Genomic DNA, 18,924 nt, shown 5'->3' with positions numbered 1-18,924 from the left:
ACAAGTATACTCATGGTTTATACAAGGTCCGCGAAGGATTACTAGAATTCGAAACAAGAACCAACACCAGGGGCCACAGCTATAAACTAAAAAAACGGCGCTGCAACTTCTCCACGCGACAAAATTTCTTCTCGCTCCGAATATCGAACCCGGTGGAAGTCTAGTAGCTACTTCAAACTATCGTCAGTCATGAAAAGATTCGGTCAAATGACATAATTTTAGATCTTCTGTGAACAAGGCACGAAAAGGAAAAGAATCGGCGACAGGCCACATCAGGCCTACACTTCAGCAGTGAATAATTTCATACAGTCGTATCTTTCTTTAAGGTAGTGAAGCAAATAAAACTTCCGAGAAAATTTATTGAATTTAGTAGTCTGGATATTGACTTCAAGCTTGGAATCTTGCTGAATTCCTTGAGCAGGGACGGTTTCAGTTGCGCCAAAAGGTTAAGCCAAGAGATAATGAAGTGCTGAAACAGCGTCAATTGTAGTACATCGGCATGCAACAGGTAAGTCGCGGCTGCTGCTCCGCCACCAGCTACACACTAGGTTTGCGGTTCATACTGTGAAAATTGAGTTATTTTGAATATGAAGATCATAGAAAACAAAGTAAAAGCGTACAGTAACTTAAAGCAATAAATTTAAACGAGGTTAAAGTAAACTAAATAATCACCTGAGATTAAATGCCACTCAGTGTGCTAACGCACTTTTTGGAAGAATTGCATTGATAGAAAAAAGAAGAAATCAGTTGAAGGTGGATGCTTCAGACGGAATTGAAGTAAGAATAGTTGAAGATTGGTGCGTAGAAGTAAGAATAAAGGTTAAGCGATTCGGTGTGAACTCTAAAAATAGAGCTCTAGTAGGAGCCTCATCTACCTAAAGTTGAGTTAATGAAGTTGAATTTGAATAAATTAAACAATTGAAGTCTGAAGCATCGCACACGATAATTAAGCATAGATTTGAGCAAAATAAACAAAACGAAAGAATATCGGGCACTCAAACCAAGGAATAGATAAATCACAGAACAAGGAAGAAATTTAGACTTATGGTTGAATGCTGGTGAAATAGCGGCGGCAGCGACAGGCAGGCTGGAGATAACGAAATTTGGTGTGGCTACGGTGGGGTATCAGTGCGAACTCTCCTCCTTCGTTGTTGTTGCTCTTCACCTGTCCCTCCTTCGTTGTTGTTAATGGAATGCTAGTTTAAGCGTGCTGGGGCGACTGCGACCTCATGAATTAGGAAGGAAATGATACCAGGTGCTCACTGGGCAGTGGACAGATTCAGAGTGAATTTATTCAAAAGGTACGTTACAACGTAGAATAAGTTTGTCGTTCAAGAAGGTAGGATCATAAGAACAGGTTGGTAGAGTACGGGCGCTTATTGCATTTCTACAGTTGTTGCTCTTCACCTGTCCCTCCTTGTAATTTCGTTGCTCTGAGATGTTAATGGCTCATCTTTTTTGTCAGCTACGGCGGACCGGCCTACTATAGACCGACTGTGGATGGTGAGTTTTAATAATTGTAACCTTCCGCCTTACTGGCGCTGTTCTTTCTCGATTTTTGGTGCGAAATATCTTAATAACATAAGCACTAGTACACTATTATTCCTACTCTACTTATTCTACTACTACTACCTCTGGTCGAGCGTAGAAGCGCACAACGATCAATATGAAAGAGGCTCAACACGAGATATCACACCTGTTTTGTGGCTTACAATCGCGGAACACTTGTGAGTTTTGTGATCGCCCTCAAACTAAAGGGAATCGATCAGTTACTGTCTTGAACGCTGTTTGATGCGGAGGTGCTCAGTTGTATTCGCACGGTAAGCTAACTTTTTCCACATACGCTTGTTGGAGAGCTTCTTCCAACAAATTTTTGCTCGACATATTCGTTTTCATTAAAAGATAATTGAAAATTTTGAAGTGAAACTCTATTTCATTTTTCGAACACATTCAATAAGACTATTCCTCCAAATTCTTGTGTAAAAAAATATGAAAAACTGATGGCAGTTGCGTTAGAGTAACTCTCACGAGTGTAAAAGGATTATCTTTTGATCGACTGCGTAGGCGATGCAGATATCATTCTATTCGTTCTGCTACGCCATGTAGCTACGGCTGAAGGTCCAACGGTAATTTCACCGACTCAAATGTAATGGCAGAGTAAACTGCTGGAGCACTGGCTTATAGTCGAGGACTTATCCACTTATAATATTTGGGGTATTGATATTACTTGCGGTATCAGGTGGAATTTATCCTAACAAATAGGATTAGGGATCGAAATTTTTGAAGGAATTTAGTTTTTTTCTAAATAAACAGACCAGATGAATTGGTAAAGTGATTTCCAAATAGAGGATTATGAGCCACTTGATAAATCTCAGCCTGTAAGAAGTTATGAGGTCCCAGCCTGTGATGAGTTATGAGGTCCCAGCCTGTAAAGAGTTATGAGGTCCCAGCCTGTGATGAGTTATGAGGTCCCAGCCTGTAATGAGTTATGAGGTCCCAGCCTGTAATGAGTTATGGAAGAAATGTTAGTGTAAGTGTGTAAGTGACGGTAGCGTGTGTCTGTGTATTTTCTCGCATTCAATCATTCACTTAATCTTAATTCAATTTTTTTCTTTTATTGTACTTTAATTTTTTATTGACATTTTTTGTAACTTAAATAAAAAATTTTAAACATCACACGAACGGATTTTTTATCTACAAAAAAAATACAGAAACTTGCTAAGTTTCAACGCCCTTAGGGATCACAATACGCCCTTAGGGATCACGTTGCAGTTAAAGATTAAAATGAGCTCCAAATTGCAGTATTGGAAGGAATCATCCATCTTGCCGGTCTTGCACTGCAGCGACATCGGCCCGCACTGCACAACACGACATCAAACCCAACAAAGTCTCCCGCCCAATGGGTATTGCATGAAGACATTAATTATATATAAATTCATTAAACAATGCAAATGCTTCATGCATTATACGTAAATGCTTGCTGTCTCTAGCTTCAAATCAGCATAAGTACATCGTTGTCGCAGATCACTCGAAATTAAAATTTTCATTTTGTCAGTTTTAATGAAATTAACAATTGCTGATATTTTTATTAAAATGTTATTTTCCCCCTAAAACTTTTGCAAATTTTGGTCTCTTTATAAAAACCATGATTTCCCCTCACAATGCTCCCACTTTTTATCCCCCCAATTATCACAATTATTTTCCCCGTCAGCCTCGCTGCTGTCGCACCGCCTGAAGCTTCTGACGCTGGCGGGGCTGGCGGTGCTGACGTCGGCCGCGTACTACGCCGGTAAACTGGGCACGTGTACGGGAGAACTGGGCACGTGTACGGGAGAACTGGGCACGTGTACGGGTAAGCTGAGAAGCACATACGAGTACACAGGTCAGGAATACGGGAAATATCTATATGCACTAGCATACAGATAAACGGGGACATGCTCACGGTAAACTGGGAAATGCTCACGGTAAACTGGGACATGCTCACGGTAAACTGGGACATGCTCACGGTAAACTGGGACATGCTCACGGTAAACAGGGACATGCTCACTGTAAACTGGGACATACTCACGGTAAACTGGGGCAAGTAGTCTGGGGCGAGCAAGTTTTTCAACTCCTTTAATTTCATCAGCAAAATTAGAACTACTTTTCACGGGCAGGTTTTGCCAGCGCTCCGCTCAGCCTGTCGTCGGCGGCGGACGCAAGAGACGCAGTAAAGCGCGTTAATTTTTCTGCGGTAAAACTGCTGGAGTTTGACTCGTGAGTTGTGGTCCAGGAGTAGAGCAAAAGAAATAAATTATACCCCCAAATCGGGTTAATTGTTGCATCAGGAGCACGATTGTGTCTTCAAAATTAGAGTCTGAGAGAAGAATAGACTTTGAGAAATTTATTTGTAACGGAGGTTCAAGCAAGGGGTGGATAGCTAGAGGTCAGCATAGCCCAAGTCCACAGTGCGATTCATATACCTTCCCGAGCGTAACGCAGCCGGGCATCTTCACGGCTTTTGACACAAAGTGCCCACCACAACAGCGCAGTTCAGTCACAGGCCGGAGCACAACTGGCCGGAGCGCAGCAGGCCCTACCGCAACAGCTACTCCTAACGTAACTTAACCTAACCTAACCTAACCTGCGCCGCCTGATACGGTAGGGCCTGTTGCGCTCCGGCCAGTTGGGCTCCGGCGCTGTGAAGCAGTGGCTGTGTTGTGCACAGCGGATTTACTGTTAGCCGGAGTTACCCACAGCTCATTGATCTGAGGCTATGTGTAGATATTGCATGCTGATGGTTGGCGTTAGGCCCAGGGCCTGTTTACGAGTCAATTTTGTTACACACGGCTGCGCTCCCCAAGCAGGGACTGTTCATTCGACATTAATGAGGTATCAAACGAATGACTTTAAGGACGTCAAGAATCTGAGGCAAGAATGGGCTGATGTCATAGTTATGGCGTTGTACCCGAGACCAAAGGCGGCGGTCTACTGTAATACTCGTACAAAATAGTACCATAGTAAATTTTGCGATGAAGTTATAACTTTTTTGGCAAGACGACGACGTACTAACGTCTGCCCGTACGTACCACCAGGGACGTGGTGCCAGACTTCGCAGCGTCCAACGTCTACTTGATGGAGACGTCGCATGCAGCAGCCGTGCCTCCCAGGGGGCTCTGTGGGCTTGAGAGGTGATTATAGTGATGAGTTATGGTGATGAGTGATGATGATTAGTGATGGTGATGAGTTATGAGTGATAGCGAGCAAACGACCGTCGTCTCCACCAGCAAACGATAGCCCGTCGGTGAATTTTCCTCACTTAGCATGCAGGCTGTCTATACAATATGGCTACACAGAGGTCGAGTTGGTGTATGAAAGGTTTTATTAAACAAGATCAAACAGAAGGTTTTATTAAACAAGAGCAAACAGGTTTTATTAAACAAGATCAACATTTTCCTGCGAGGGAGCTCCTAAGGTACTGCTGCTATTATTATTTTATTTCTATAATTCTTAACCCTGACTTTTCAAGAACGTCTAGGCCATCATTAGTCCACTTCTTGACTCCACGCTTCAGGTCTCGGCCATTGCCAGCAACAGGGCTTAACCGAACCACTGCTTAACTTTTTTCTTCATCTCTGCAGTTACTGCAAAGTAAATCCACAAGCAACCGTGTGGTTCTTGGTGACGGCTCAGTCCTTAGAACCCTCGACGCTGGCAGCCTTGAAGGCACTTCAGGCCGCCTACCAGAACTTGTGGGTGGCTCATGTGAACCTCACCTCGCTTTTTAAGGATACTCCGCTGCTAGAACTTTACCACTCCAAAAAGTTCAATAACACTTGTGAGTATCTTCTCACTTGAATAGATGTTAAGAAAGTAATAACTTGTGTCTATCCCGGAAAAAATTTGAGGACCAGCATGTATTTATTTTGATCTAACGTTTGTCATAGTGAGAAACTGTTCCAAGGCAGATATGGTGAATATAACAGTCAAGAACATCAAGTCATTTATTCGTTGGGATCCAGCAGCAATGTCGCAACCGTAATGGTCATTTTGTCATCTTGGCAGCGCACAAAATCCACAACCTGAGCGACATGAGCCGCGTGGCGCTGGTGTACAAGTTCGGAGGTCTGTACTCGGACATGGACGTCATCGCCCTGCGCCCTCTGGTGGGCGCCACCAACTTCATCGCGCTGGAGGTACCGCAAGCCAAACTTCATACTATAGGAACAATTGCGGAACATATAGCATATAACTAAACCATCCTCATAGTCCCTCAAGCAAACTTATACTACGTCCGTCTCTTGGCATAGCTTGACATAGCTTCGGACGCAGGGCCGAAGTATGGAAAAGAACAATAAATTACGTTAATAATTACAACCTCACTGTATCGCTACGACATGAATTTCTTAATTTGGGTAAAAAACAAACTTACCGGAAATCCATTAGGCGCGAAAATCTTGCGTGAAAATTTAAATTCAGCGTGCATAGCATGGTATGTAGAACATAGCATATGGAATGTTCTACATACCGTGCTTCTATCCCCTTGAAGTTGTGAATAGATAGATATTTTTAGCTCTATCTATTTTTTGTAAATTTAGGTTTTTAATTATCTTCTGTGCTTTCATTTTAATAATTTGTGACTTCTAATTTACGATTCTAAATTTCACGAACTGACGATGGAGCCGATCTCGTAACGTGTTCTATAAAGATATTAATTCTTGTGGACTATTTTATGCTCTTAGATTTTTAGTTAACTTGCGATTTCAGCAAACAAGTGATATCAATTCTCTACTTAGTCTTATAACAGTCCGTGCTTTCTAATTTTTAACATCATTTAGATTACAGTTGATAATTAGAAACTACGATAAGCCAGAATACATGGACAAAAATCAGAAACTTCAGTTGACGGGTGACTGAACTAAATTGCATTCAGCTAGCAACCTATACATAGACTTCTAGACTTCCTCAGAAAATATTTCACAGGAGTAACTCAAGGAAATAAAAATGATGCTTACAGTACGACGAGAGCGGCAACTTGAACCACGCCATTCACCGCATGCGGCGCCACCACCCCATGTTGCTGAGGGTCATGAAGCATGTTGCTGCCAACTATAATGTGAGAGCATGTTGGGCCATGTTGATGCCTACTATAATGTGAGGGCATGTTGGGTGCCATGTTGCCATCAACAATAATGTGAGGGCATGTTGGGCCATGTTGCCGTCAACAATAATGTGAGGGCATGTTGGGCCATGTTGCCGTCAACTATAATGTGAGGGCATGTTGGCCACGTTGCTGCCAACTATAATGTGAGGGCATGTTGGGCCATGTTGCCATCAACAATAATGTGAGGGCATGTTGGGCCATGTTGCTGCCAACTATAATGTGAGGGCATGTTGGGCCATGTTGCTCAGGGTCATGTGTTGAACCACGTCAACATGGCCCAGTAATGATGTTGCTGCTGGAGGTTTGTTATGATCTCCAATTGACGTCATGAGGATCATCGCGATCCATGCGGGCGGTGCGGTGAGAAACTGCCTTCCTGACAACACGCGTGTTAATGCTCCACTTACCTAAGCGTCACTCAGAGTACAGCCGCAGCATCACTTCAAACTTCGTCTCGTGATAGCACACGGAGATTAATGGCAAATTTACTTGCCATTGCTTGATATATCACTTGCAATTTATATCGAATAAATTGTCCTGAAATGGTCTCATTGCTTTGATTTCAGTGGCGAATAAGGCACATATGGATTCTCGGGTGGACATGACACTTGGAATTTCCTCCTAGAAGTTCTATCGTGAATAATGATCACAGCTTCTGTAGATCACAGCTTCCTGTTGATTACTACTGTATATTTCTCACCGTTCTACAATGACCACAGCCTGTGTATTGCTCACACTTGTATATTTATCGCAACTAGAAAATTTTCTCAACTTTTAATACGACCTGTAAAATTAATTATAACACGACCTGTACAAACCTGTGTCTCAACTAGGTAATATTATGGGAAGATTATGCTCGAATCTCGACCCATGTAGCCGGTCTAACATTTCGTTGATGATTGCAGGGCAAAGCTTGGGCCGCCAACGGGCCCACGGCCATGTCTGACGTGGCGCGACTGCTGGGATGCGATCTAAAACCCGTTGGCTTAGATCGCCTCGTGAACGCTACTCACAACCGAACATCTCAACCAATTCAACCCTGTAATGCAACCAACCCCTGTTCCAGTGAGTTTTTATACATTGCCATGTTCAATTCGAAAGTTTATACGGCGTGATTTTAGCAGCTACGTAGAGTAAATGTAATATTTAGTTCTGATTTTTGTGCATTTTTTTAGTTCTGGTTTTTGTGTCCAATTATTATCGTTAGCATGTTTCCTAATGGCAGTTACTCGCTTGTAGCCTCTGCTGTGCCATGGGCCGAGTCGCTTTGTTCTACCTTCTCTCCTTAGGAGCAGACTTAAAAAAATAGAAGAACAATAACAATTCTACATGAATATTTTAGGACTAAATATTTTGTTCGTTATTGTTCATAAATTTGAACTCATCATACAAATATTTTGTTATCCGATATTTTGGAGATATTTGTTTCTTGAACCTGCTAGTATTTAGACCAAATAAACTCACCGGTGACTCATGGGTGGCCGTCCATCACTTGTCGTTAGTCGCCGATGACTCGCCCTTGAAATGTGCAGACCAGACGGAGGAATGCGACTGGGTGGCACTTCGGTCCAATGCCTTCATGGCCGTGCACTACGACGTGGCATATAAACTTTTTCTTGGCCCTGAAAAGAATGAAACTTCTCCACCCATACAAACTGTGAGTATAGGTCATAGTTTACGAGCTGTATCCGCGGGGTAGAGATTGTGGGGGCAAATTTGGTGCATGAAATTTCAACCTGGCCTCTGGACTGTGAAATTTTCACGACAAAAAATAACTGTGATTTGTTCAGGCAAAAAAAACTGTAAATTCTCCGAGTAGAAAAAAAGTTGGCATTTTCACGGTCAATAAAAGTTGACATTCTCGCGGCCTAAAGTAACTGTAATATTCTAATGGCCAAAATACTGGGATATTTTCACGGCCAAAACTAACGGTGATACCTGACGATGAAGAACATCAGTTAAATTCTCTCGGTCAAAAAACTGTGATTTCCTCACGGCGAACAACAACTATAATATTTTCAAGACAAAAAAGCAGTGAGAAAAATTATTTTCTCATGGTCGTGATGTGCAAAGCATTCATATCATAGAAATTTATCGCTGGTTGGAGAGTCTGCATCTCCGCTTTGAGGATCTTATACGAACGTGCTGTGTCTAGTTCCAGATTAATTAAAAGTAACGGCATTCAGGTTATTTTTGTTAAAAGTACTGCGGATGATCTAGACAAAGTTATATTCAAAACCAATGTCTTAGACAAGCTATCAAATATATATTTAATATTCAGAAATATTCGTATGATGACGCTCAATAATGTGTTGAGTGCAGCATTAAAATATTAGTGTAGAGATACAATGCTGCTCTGCATTGCAATACCTGTCAAAAGGTTCAACATTCAGGGTTAGAGGATAATGTTCACCGTTTACTGTGGCTACTTGTTACAATATATTTATTTTGCAGCTGTACCCGGACAGTCTGGGCCTGCATTTCTTCAACTACATGACGCGAGACAAGGAAGTACAGTCAGGCAGCCACATGCACAGGCTCGCCTCTGAATTCTGTCCAGTCGTCGTCAAGAAGCATCCGCTACTCACATGAACTCTTCCACTCGTTCCTAGCCGCGCTGGCAAAGCTATTCCTATGAATGAATGTGTACGTCAGTGAAAGCCATTCCTATGTATAGGTGCACATGTCAGTGTCAGTACGAAAAACATGAAATTTCGATTGAATGGAGGAACGCAAACAATTACAAAAACCATACCAGATTAGAACTGCACCGCAGATTAATGTTTTCTGGGAGCGTAAGAAGCAAAGAGATAACATATGTTAGCTTGGAATAAATTCGACCGTGCATTTATGAAACTGCAATTTTGTTCCCGTTAGTATGAAGAATTCCTTATCTCACTATACGAAAAGTATAATCCTATTTAAATCGCTATATAAGGTTTGTTACAGGTACAGGTTGCTTGAGTGGCACAGGTTACCTACCGGTTATTCCAATGGTACTGGTTACACTCATGAAAACTGTTGCTCGCTGGTTACTGGTTGATTTCGTCGAACGGGTTGCTCGCTACCATGTCACTGGCCACTTACCCGGCCCAGGCTCTCATGGTATCATGGTCACCCTTGGCATGCTAGTACTCTACGAATCTGTTCCCTTCAAAATTTCCTCGAAACCCTAACGCTAGAAATGACAAAGTGTAGATCTTTACATACTGGACTGGTCATTCTAATATATTGAGAATCTCAACGAGTATTTACGATATTTTCTATAAAAATGAATCTACTCTAATAATGTTTTCATTTATTATATCTCAACGTCTATTGCAACACGAATGCGGAAGTGTTCCAAATTACGAGTTATAGTTCCCGCAATGAAGCGGTATATATTGTAAGGGTCTAAATTTAAGTTCTAGAAGGCACTGAATGGTATGCGACAACAGTAGGAATTGACCGCGGCCTGTCAGTTGGAAGCCAGTAATCATACAGTGAGCAACCCATGTAACGGCATTGTCAACTCGTTGTAGCGCACTATAGTGACTTTAGCATAGCTGGCAACCACTGCCTTTATCGGTGAGTTGCGCCAAAAAATTATTCTTCGAATATAGTATTGAATCAAATGATTGGTTATAATATGGCATAAATTAGAAATCAATTCATCAGCTGTGATTGTCATTGCGTATTTGCCGTACAAACTGGTCAGTCTTGAAATATAATTTGTTTCACGTGTAGGGTTGCGGAGCTGCATGGATTCAGTGAGAGCTTCTGGAGGGCGGGCCGTAGACCAGATTAAATATTAAAGGTCGAGATTTAAGATCCCGTCTGGGAGCTCTCGGATCAAGAGGGAGTCCTGATCTCTTGTCAAGCCGCTACCAGTATTGGGCATCCATTATGCCAAGTGTATAGATTTAGTGTTTCTTTGATTACGTTCCTTTGTATTAATGTATTAACTATTCCATTTAGTCTTGCTTAAATAAAATGTTAATGGTTAACAGGAGCGCTTCAAGGAAGGTACCTGACACGAGTGAGAAACAAACCCGAGCAAGCAACAAGCTTTTTATTACATATACATTATCCCTCTGACCTGGTCAGGCGGGGTATAGGGTTCACGTCGCAATTTTTCCTTGCCTTCTTGTTTGCCATCTTCCAGCTGAACTCCTGACAGAAATGAGTAATACGCTCTGTTATTTTGAAACAAAATTCATTTTAAAAATTTTTTACAGCAAGTCTTATATTGTTTTCGGAATTTCTTAAGCTAAAGGCAATCATTGACAAGACTTCCCTCATCAGGTCGTACTTACGTTGTCAAGGGTACTTCCCAATGGCATTCACTTCATCACACTAATATGCGAAAATTTAACATCTTATCCAAGTTAACTTGGTAATAAAAGCAATTTCATCCAGCATATTTAATCAATTAGGATCTTTTAGCATTTTAGGGAGGCGTATATTCAAGGGTTGGAATAAGTACACTGTTAGAAAAAACGGTCCCACTGCCGTTCTAGTGGCCGGCCGCTCCGTGAAAATAAACTGTTTCACCGTTTTTATCACATGTTTTACGGATTTATAGTGTTAAATTAGAATAAAAACGGAGACACGGTGTTTCTTTTCACGTACCAACCGGCCACTGAAACACCGGTAATACCGTTAACGGTAATTTTTCTAACAGTGTAGGGGAAACTCCTTAAAAATCCATAACATATATTTTAGCATTAATCGTGTAGGTCCACCTTTATGGCAATTACAGCCTCAATTGTCCGGGTATTGGTTGATACAAAGTGTGCATTGTTAGAGTGTGACTAACACCTACTATACGAGCACTGTCTATTTGGCCTCTCTGAAACTGATAGAGGCTCGTCATTTATAAATTTTTTAAATTGTTGTAGAAACAACAATGCCTAAATATATCGTTAAAATATAAAATATCAATTAGCGCCAATAATAAACAAAGAAACATTAAGATATGCCAGTTTTGCTATATATATTACATGTTCACACATTATGATTTCAAATGTTCAGTTATTCCCTTATTTCGTCCAACCCCTGTATAAGTGCTTGTCCACGGAGATATTAGTAGTGGTCAGTACAACTTTTATACTATACTAACCGCCACTCTATACCGAGTCTAGGCGCTACTGGCAAGTGAAGGATCCAGTAACCCTTTACACTAAACCTGCAGCATGATAATTAGTTACAGGTTACCTCATAAAATTGTACTGGCTGCCACTACTGGCTCCGTGTACAAGCTACTTAATTACCATTGACATGGTCACTCCGTCTAACGCAGGTAACGGCAGGCGCTTACCCACTATTGGAATGACACACTTACGAACCAATGACAATGCTACACGCGCCACATATACACGGGTGCTGTTGTTGCGCGTATCCAAAAAAACTAATGTCACCTCAAGATATTGGCCATTGGCGTGCGTATCCAGGATACATATGGCACCACAAATATATAGGGCAGTTGGGGAGCGTATCCAGGATACTTATCGTGTCGGGATATTACGTGGCAAAAAATTATTTTCAGTGGGAGAATAGCGAGGCATTGCAATACTGGGAGGGAAGGATTGGGTAAACTGCGAGTTCTATATTCTGTGTAAAATTTTATTTGACCGTTCTTTAGGTAATAGACATTAACGTTATTTTTTTATCTACTGGATAATAATATTCGAAACTTGCAGGGATAATCGAGCATGGGCTATTCCGGGCTATCCCACTAATTGTGTTATATTCTAATATTGGGATTGTCAATAATAATAATAATATTATGATATTGACAGGCTGGCCCGGCGTGACCAATGACATATATTCTCTGCCATTTGAAAATTCTGATGTACGTATGTCCCGTATGCAGATTTTAAAAATTTTGTAATTCTGGAAACCATCATCCTGAACATTTGGGAACCAACAAAGTATAAATAACATTTATCGTTCAAACTTGTAATTTTTGTATACAACAGAACTTTTAGTTTTAAATAAAAAATCAAATTTTAATTTGATTTTTATATGTAACAAACTTTTACATTTACACTTGAATACCACATAGAATTTATTAAATACTTTTCCTCCTCTCTATGGTAAGAATAAACTTCCAGGCACAGGTAATATCCCGACACAAATATTCTGGATGCGCGCCCATACAGAAACAGAAGAACTTAAAAGTTAATAATTTAAGATAGATCACTGGCAATATTGGCCATATTATTATAACGACAATGATAATATTTATAATAATACTAATAGTAACAATGGTAATAATAAAATAATAATAATATAAATAATCAAAATTTTATTATAAATTAAAATAATAATTATAATAATAATAAAAATGAAAATACTGATAATAATCAATGACTAAACTTGGCCAAAGATAAGTTCAACATCAGCAGAGGGAAAAATACCGTACGGACGCACCCCATAACGTGAATCGTTCCACGGTTCGATCGTTGTTGTTGCTGTTCACCTGTCCTCCTTCGTTGTTGTTGCTGTTCACCTGTCCTTCCTTCGTTGTTGTTGCTGTTCACCTGTCATCCTTCGTTGTTGTTGCTGTTCTCCTGTCCCTCCTTCGTTGTTGTTGCTGTTCACCTCCTTCGTTGTTGTTGCTGTTCACCTGTCCCTCCTTCGTTGTTGTTGCGAATCAGTTATCAATTAATCATTTATCGATCACCCATTTTTCAATCAATCAAATTTCAATAGATCATTTATCAATTAATCATATATCAATCAATCATACATCAACCAATCATTTATCAATTAACTATTTATAAATGTATCACTTATCAGTTAAAAGGAATCTGTCTGATGGCTACTCATTGGAAATGAGATTCGTGAACGAATTTATTTTGAATGAGAAGCAAATTACGCAGAAATGTACTTGAGTGTCCAATTATTTTTTAGGAACTTGCCGAGGCAAAGCTCAGGGCTCCTCAAGAAGCAGTCACTTACCAACTGCTCAGGGTGAGGGAGCAAGCTCATCTGGGCCCAGATGAGAAGTCGTCCAGTTGGTGAAGACGCTTGTGTGAAGTTTAATCATCCGTGCGAAGCCACGACGATGTTATGGACCGCTTTAAATATAATAATTTCATCGATAGTTAGGTTAGGTGTATTGTCATTTTTTTTTAGTGAACTATGAAGTCACCTCGTGTAGACCCGCTATGCACCCCGTCATTGTTATGTGATCCACCACAGAGGTTAGTACTTGAATTATTTATCGTGTTAATCTTTCGTGTTGATATAGTGGTGGTTTTTCTGGTGATATTGAATATTTATATTAGGTTATTATTTATGTGCTATATATTCATTCGTTAGCGTTACGGTAATTCAAGTCTTTAATTTATATTTATTCGTGCTATTTCAGCGGGACTCCGAACCTAGGACGTTCTTACGAGTTGAAAATGAAAGGCTAGAAAGACACACGGTTTATAGTTTTGTGACTTGTTTTCATGTATTTATCGTTCGTTTATTATTATGGGTTTTCATTCCTTATTTTTATTCATCCTTTAAATACGATCACTGGTCAATTGTTTGGGGTCAAAGAAAACCGGGATTTGTTTGATGACTTATTGAATAGACCCCAACAACGATAATCCAACGAACAAACGGGCACAACAGGAACGGCGGCGGTAGGAGCAGCAAGGATGGTGGCTGAAGATATTCTGTATGTTGGTGGCCAGCGTTGCCTGACTTCGACTTCGCTGGAGGGAAAGCCTCAAAAACCGTTCAAGCAAAGTAGCCACCCGCCTGGCCTCCGTTAAATTTGAAATGTGATTAGACGCTGATAATTACAGCGAAATTGATTTTAACACTTATCAGATAGACGCCAATAATATTTGAAAAATGGTATACTTAAATTTAACCTTTTCGACATTGTTAATCGTACTGTGGAACATTTCGTCGCAAATCTATTTATATGCCAACTTTTTACGAGAAATTGTTTAGCATGTTCTATGTTGTATGTGTGGCCGCATGTAATGGAGAAATTAATTTAAATGCCTTGGCGGCAAAATTTAAGAAACGCTCCTTTAACTTCATTATTTGAGCAGAATTATGGCTCATAGGAAGATTATCCTTCAATAACCTTATATAATTGACCTTTTTTAATTTATAATTCGTAAATACCACCAAATTTACAAAAAAAAAAAAAAAAGTTATCAGTACTGAATTCGAACTAGCTTTCTATTCCGAGAATGGTGAATAATTTGCTTTGAAACGCTCTAAATTTATGTTATTTCATTCACGAGTGCGTCGAAATTGATGAGTACCTGCAATGACAGCGAACACCTGCAGCGAACTGAACACTTACAGCCACATGAACACATCCCGCCACATGAACACATCCAGCCACATGAACACATCCCGCCACATGAACACATCCCGCCACATGAACACATCCCGCCACATGAACACATCCCGCCACATGAACACATCCAGCAACATGAATATTCGCATCCACACCTGCAGCGAACTGAAACCTGCAGCCACATGAATACATCCAGCCACATGAACGCATGCAGTCGCATACACACCTACTGTCACGTGACCGGTTGCAGCTACGTGAGCCCTTGTGGTTGAGGTCACCTGCACAAACAGAACACCTGCTAGCTACAAATAAACGAGCTCACTTGTTAACCTGTCCTGAATCATCCGATGCCGCTTTGTTCCAATAGCTTTCTAATATGCTTGTGGCACCATATATATAGAGGGGCTGTTTGGGGCGTGTATCCAGGAAACTTCTGGCACCACAATATAAAGGGAAGTTGGGTTGCGTATCCAGGATACTTATGGCACCACAAATATATAGAGGCTATGGGGCGCGTATCCAGGCTACTTATCGTGTCGGGATATTACCTGGACTTGAAAATTTATTCTCAATGGGAGAATAGCGAGACATGGCAATACTGAAAGGGAAGAATTGGGTGAACTGCGAGCTGTATGTTCTGTGTGAAATTTTATTTGGTCTTTCTTTAATTAATAAACTTAAGCTTTTTCTGGTGTATACGGGATAATGAGATTCGATACATGCAGGGACTATCGAGGTTGAGCCACGCTGGGCAATCCTGTAATCTGTTTTATACTATAATATTGGTATAATAATAATACCAATATTTTAATTTTGACAAGTTGGCCCGGAATGGCTTTTTATAATTATTGTCCAAAATTTGAAAAAAACTGATGTCTTGAATCCCGTCATTAAAACTTTTGTCATTCTGAATACCATCATCCTTATCATTTGGGAACTAACAAAGAAAAAACATTTAACGTTCAAACTCGTAATTTTTGCTGAACAACAGAACTCCCAGTTTTAAATTCGAATCAAATTTGATTATTATATGGATTAAACTTTTATATTTGCAATTAATATCATTTTTAAATTTTTTAATATAATTTTTTTCTCCTGTCCTTGGTATAAATAAATTTCCTGGTACAGGTAATATCCCGAGGAAAATATATTAGATACGCGCCCATACAGCAACAGAAGGACGAAAAACTTGGTAATTTAAGGTAGATCACAGATAATAGTCATTATTATCATAACGACTGTGATTAATTATAATAATACTACTAGTAATTATTATGATAATAGTATTATTAATTATAATATAAAAGAAATAATACTTATAATTATAATGATGATATTAATACAAATGATAATGACAATAATAATAATAAGGATAATACCAAAAATAATCGATGACTGACCTTGAACAAAATAAGTTCAACATCAGCATAGAAATAAATACCGTACAGGCGCATTAACCGTGAATCGCTGCAAGGTTAGATCGCTGCGGTTTTTGTTCTGTCCCTCCTTTGTTGTTGTTGCTGTTCACCTGTCCCTCCTTCATTGTTGTTGCTGTTCACCTATCCCTCCTTCGTTGTTGTTGCTGTTCACCTGTCCCTCCTTCGTTGTTGTTGCTGTTCACCTGTCCCTCCTTCTTTCTTGCTGCTGTTCACCTGTCCCTCCTTCATTGTTGTTGCAGTTCACCTGTCTCTCCTTCATTGGTGTTGCGCTTCACCAGTCCCTAAGATGCTAACGCCTCTTTTTTTTTTGTCAGCTACGGCGGACTGGCCTACTAAGATCGACTGTGGATGATGAGTTTTAATAATTGAACCCTTCCGACTTGCTGGCGCCGTTCTTTCGCGATTTTTGGTGCGAAATAACTTAATAACATAAGCGCTAGTAAGCCAAACTACTATTTTTACTCTACTTATTCTACTACTACTATCTCTGGTCGAGCTTAGAAGTGCACAACGATCAATATGAAAGGGGCTCAACACGAGATGTCACACCTGTTTTGGTGCTTACAATCTCAGAACACGTGTGAGTTTTGTGATCGCCCTCAAACTAAAGGGAATCGATCAGTTACTGTCTTGACGCCGTTTAATGCAGAGGTGCTCAGTTATATTCACACGGTAAGCTAACTTTTTCCACATACGCTTGTTGGAGAGCTTCTTCCAACAAATTTTGCTCGACATATTCGTTTTCATTAAAAGAGAATTAAAAGTCTTGAAATGAAACTCTATTTCATTTTTCGAACACATTTAATAAGACTATTCTTCCAAATTCGTCTGTAAAAAAATTGAAAAACTGATGGAGGTCGCGTTAGAGTTCGACTCCTTTGAGTGTAAGTGGTTATCTTTTGATCGACTGCGTAGGCGATGCAGATATCATTCTATTCGTTCTGCTACGCCATGTAGCTACGTGTACGGCTGAAGGTCAAACGGTAATTTCACCGACTCAGTTGTAATGGCAGAGTGAACTACTGGAGCACTAGCTTATAGTTGAAGACTTACTCGCGTATGATATTCTAAGTATTGATATTACTTGCGGTATCAGGTGGAATTTATCCTGCCAAATAGGATTAAGGATCGAAAATTTTGGAAGGAATTTAGTTTTTTCTAAATAAACAGACCAGATGAATTGGTAAAGTGATTTCCGAATAGAGGATTATGAGCCAATTGATAAATCCCAGCCTGTAAGAAGTAATGAGGTCCCAGCCTGTAAGGAGTTATGAGGTCCCAGCCTGTAAGTTGTTAGGTCCCAGCCTGTAAGGAGTTATGATCGAGGTCCCAGCCTGTAAGTTGTTAGGTCCCAGCCTGTAAGGAGTTATGAGGTCCCAGCCTGTGATGTTATGAGGTCCCAGCCTGTAAAGAGTTATGAGGTCCCAGCCTGTAAGTTGTTAGGTCCCAGCCTGTAATGAGTTATGGAAGAAATGTTAGTGTAGGTGAGTAAGTGACGGTAGCGTGTGTCTGTGTATTTTCTCGCATTCAATCATTCACTTAATCTTTATTAATTTTTTTCTTTTATTGTACTTTAATTTTTTTTATTGACATTTTTTGTAACTTAAATAAAAAAATTTAAACATCACACGAACGGATTTTTTATCTACAAAAAAATACAGAAACTTGCTAAGTTTCAACGCCCTTAGAGATCACAATACGCCCTTAGGGATCACAATACGCCCTTAGGGATCACAATACGCCCTTAGGGATCACAATACGCCCTTAGGGATCACGTTGCAGTTAAAGATTAAAATGAGCTCCAAATTGCAGTGTTGGAAGGAATCATCCATCTTGACGGTCTTGCACTGCAGCGACATCGGCCCGCACTGCACAACACGACACCACAACCCAACAAATTCTCCCGCCCAATGGGTATTGCATGAAGACATTAATTATATATAAATTCATTAAACAATGCAAATGGCGCTCCAAGTATGAACGCGTTCAAGAACAGACTAGATAATGCTATGGAAAAATATATGTTCAGATTTGAAATGCCTAGCTCCTTATCGAACCTGGTGGAAGTCTAGTAGCTACTTCAAACTATCGTCAATCATGAAAAGATCCGGTCAAATTACACGAGTTTAGATCTATGAACAAGGCACGAAAAGGAAAAAATCGGCGACAGGCCACATCAGGCCTATACTTCAGCGCCGACATCACTATGCTAAATGCTGCATGCATTATACGTAAATGCTTGCTGTCTCTAGCTTCAAATCAGCATAAGTACATCGTTGTCGCAGATCACTCGAAACTAAAATTTTCATTTTGTCAGTTCTAATGAAATGAATAATTGCTGATATTTTTATTGAAATGTTATTTCCCCCTAAAACTTTTGCAAATTTTGGTCTCTTTATAAAAACCATGATTTCCCCTCACAATGCTCCCACTTTTTATCCCCCCAATTATCACAATTATTTTCCCCCGTCAGCCTCGCTGCTGACGCACCGCCTGAAGCTCCTGACGCTGGCGGGGCTGGCGCTGCTGACGTCGGCCGCGTA

General features: G+C 40.3%; 1 protein-coding gene across 1 annotated transcript; it reads left to right on the top strand.

The window, feature by feature from the left end:
- Nucleotides 1–1,798: 1,798 nt before the first annotated feature.
- Nucleotides 1,799–11,106, top strand: LOC108671134. Its single transcript, XM_047885225.1, has 9 exons — nucleotides 1,799–1,820; nucleotides 2,803–2,903; nucleotides 3,212–3,289; nucleotides 5,121–5,317; nucleotides 5,545–5,675; nucleotides 6,497–6,595; nucleotides 7,549–7,708; nucleotides 8,176–8,300; nucleotides 9,098–11,106. Exons 5-9 carry the CDS (start codon nucleotides 5,571–5,573, stop codon nucleotides 9,233–9,235), a joined length of 627 nt encoding a protein of 208 aa, XP_047741181.1. The 5' UTR covers nucleotides 1,799–1,820; nucleotides 2,803–2,903; nucleotides 3,212–3,289; nucleotides 5,121–5,317; nucleotides 5,545–5,570; the 3' UTR covers nucleotides 9,236–11,106.
- Nucleotides 11,107–18,924: the final 7,818 nt, after the last annotated feature.

Source organism: Hyalella azteca, unplaced genomic scaffold (genome assembly GCF_000764305.2).
Source record: "Hyalella azteca isolate HAZT.00-mixed unplaced genomic scaffold, Hazt_2.0.2 contig17328, whole genome shotgun sequence".
Classification (NCBI taxonomy): Eukaryota; Metazoa; Arthropoda; class Malacostraca; order Amphipoda; family Hyalellidae; genus Hyalella; species Hyalella azteca.
The sequence above is the reverse complement of the archived record's forward strand: the minus strand, read 5'-3'. Positions and strand labels throughout refer to the sequence as shown.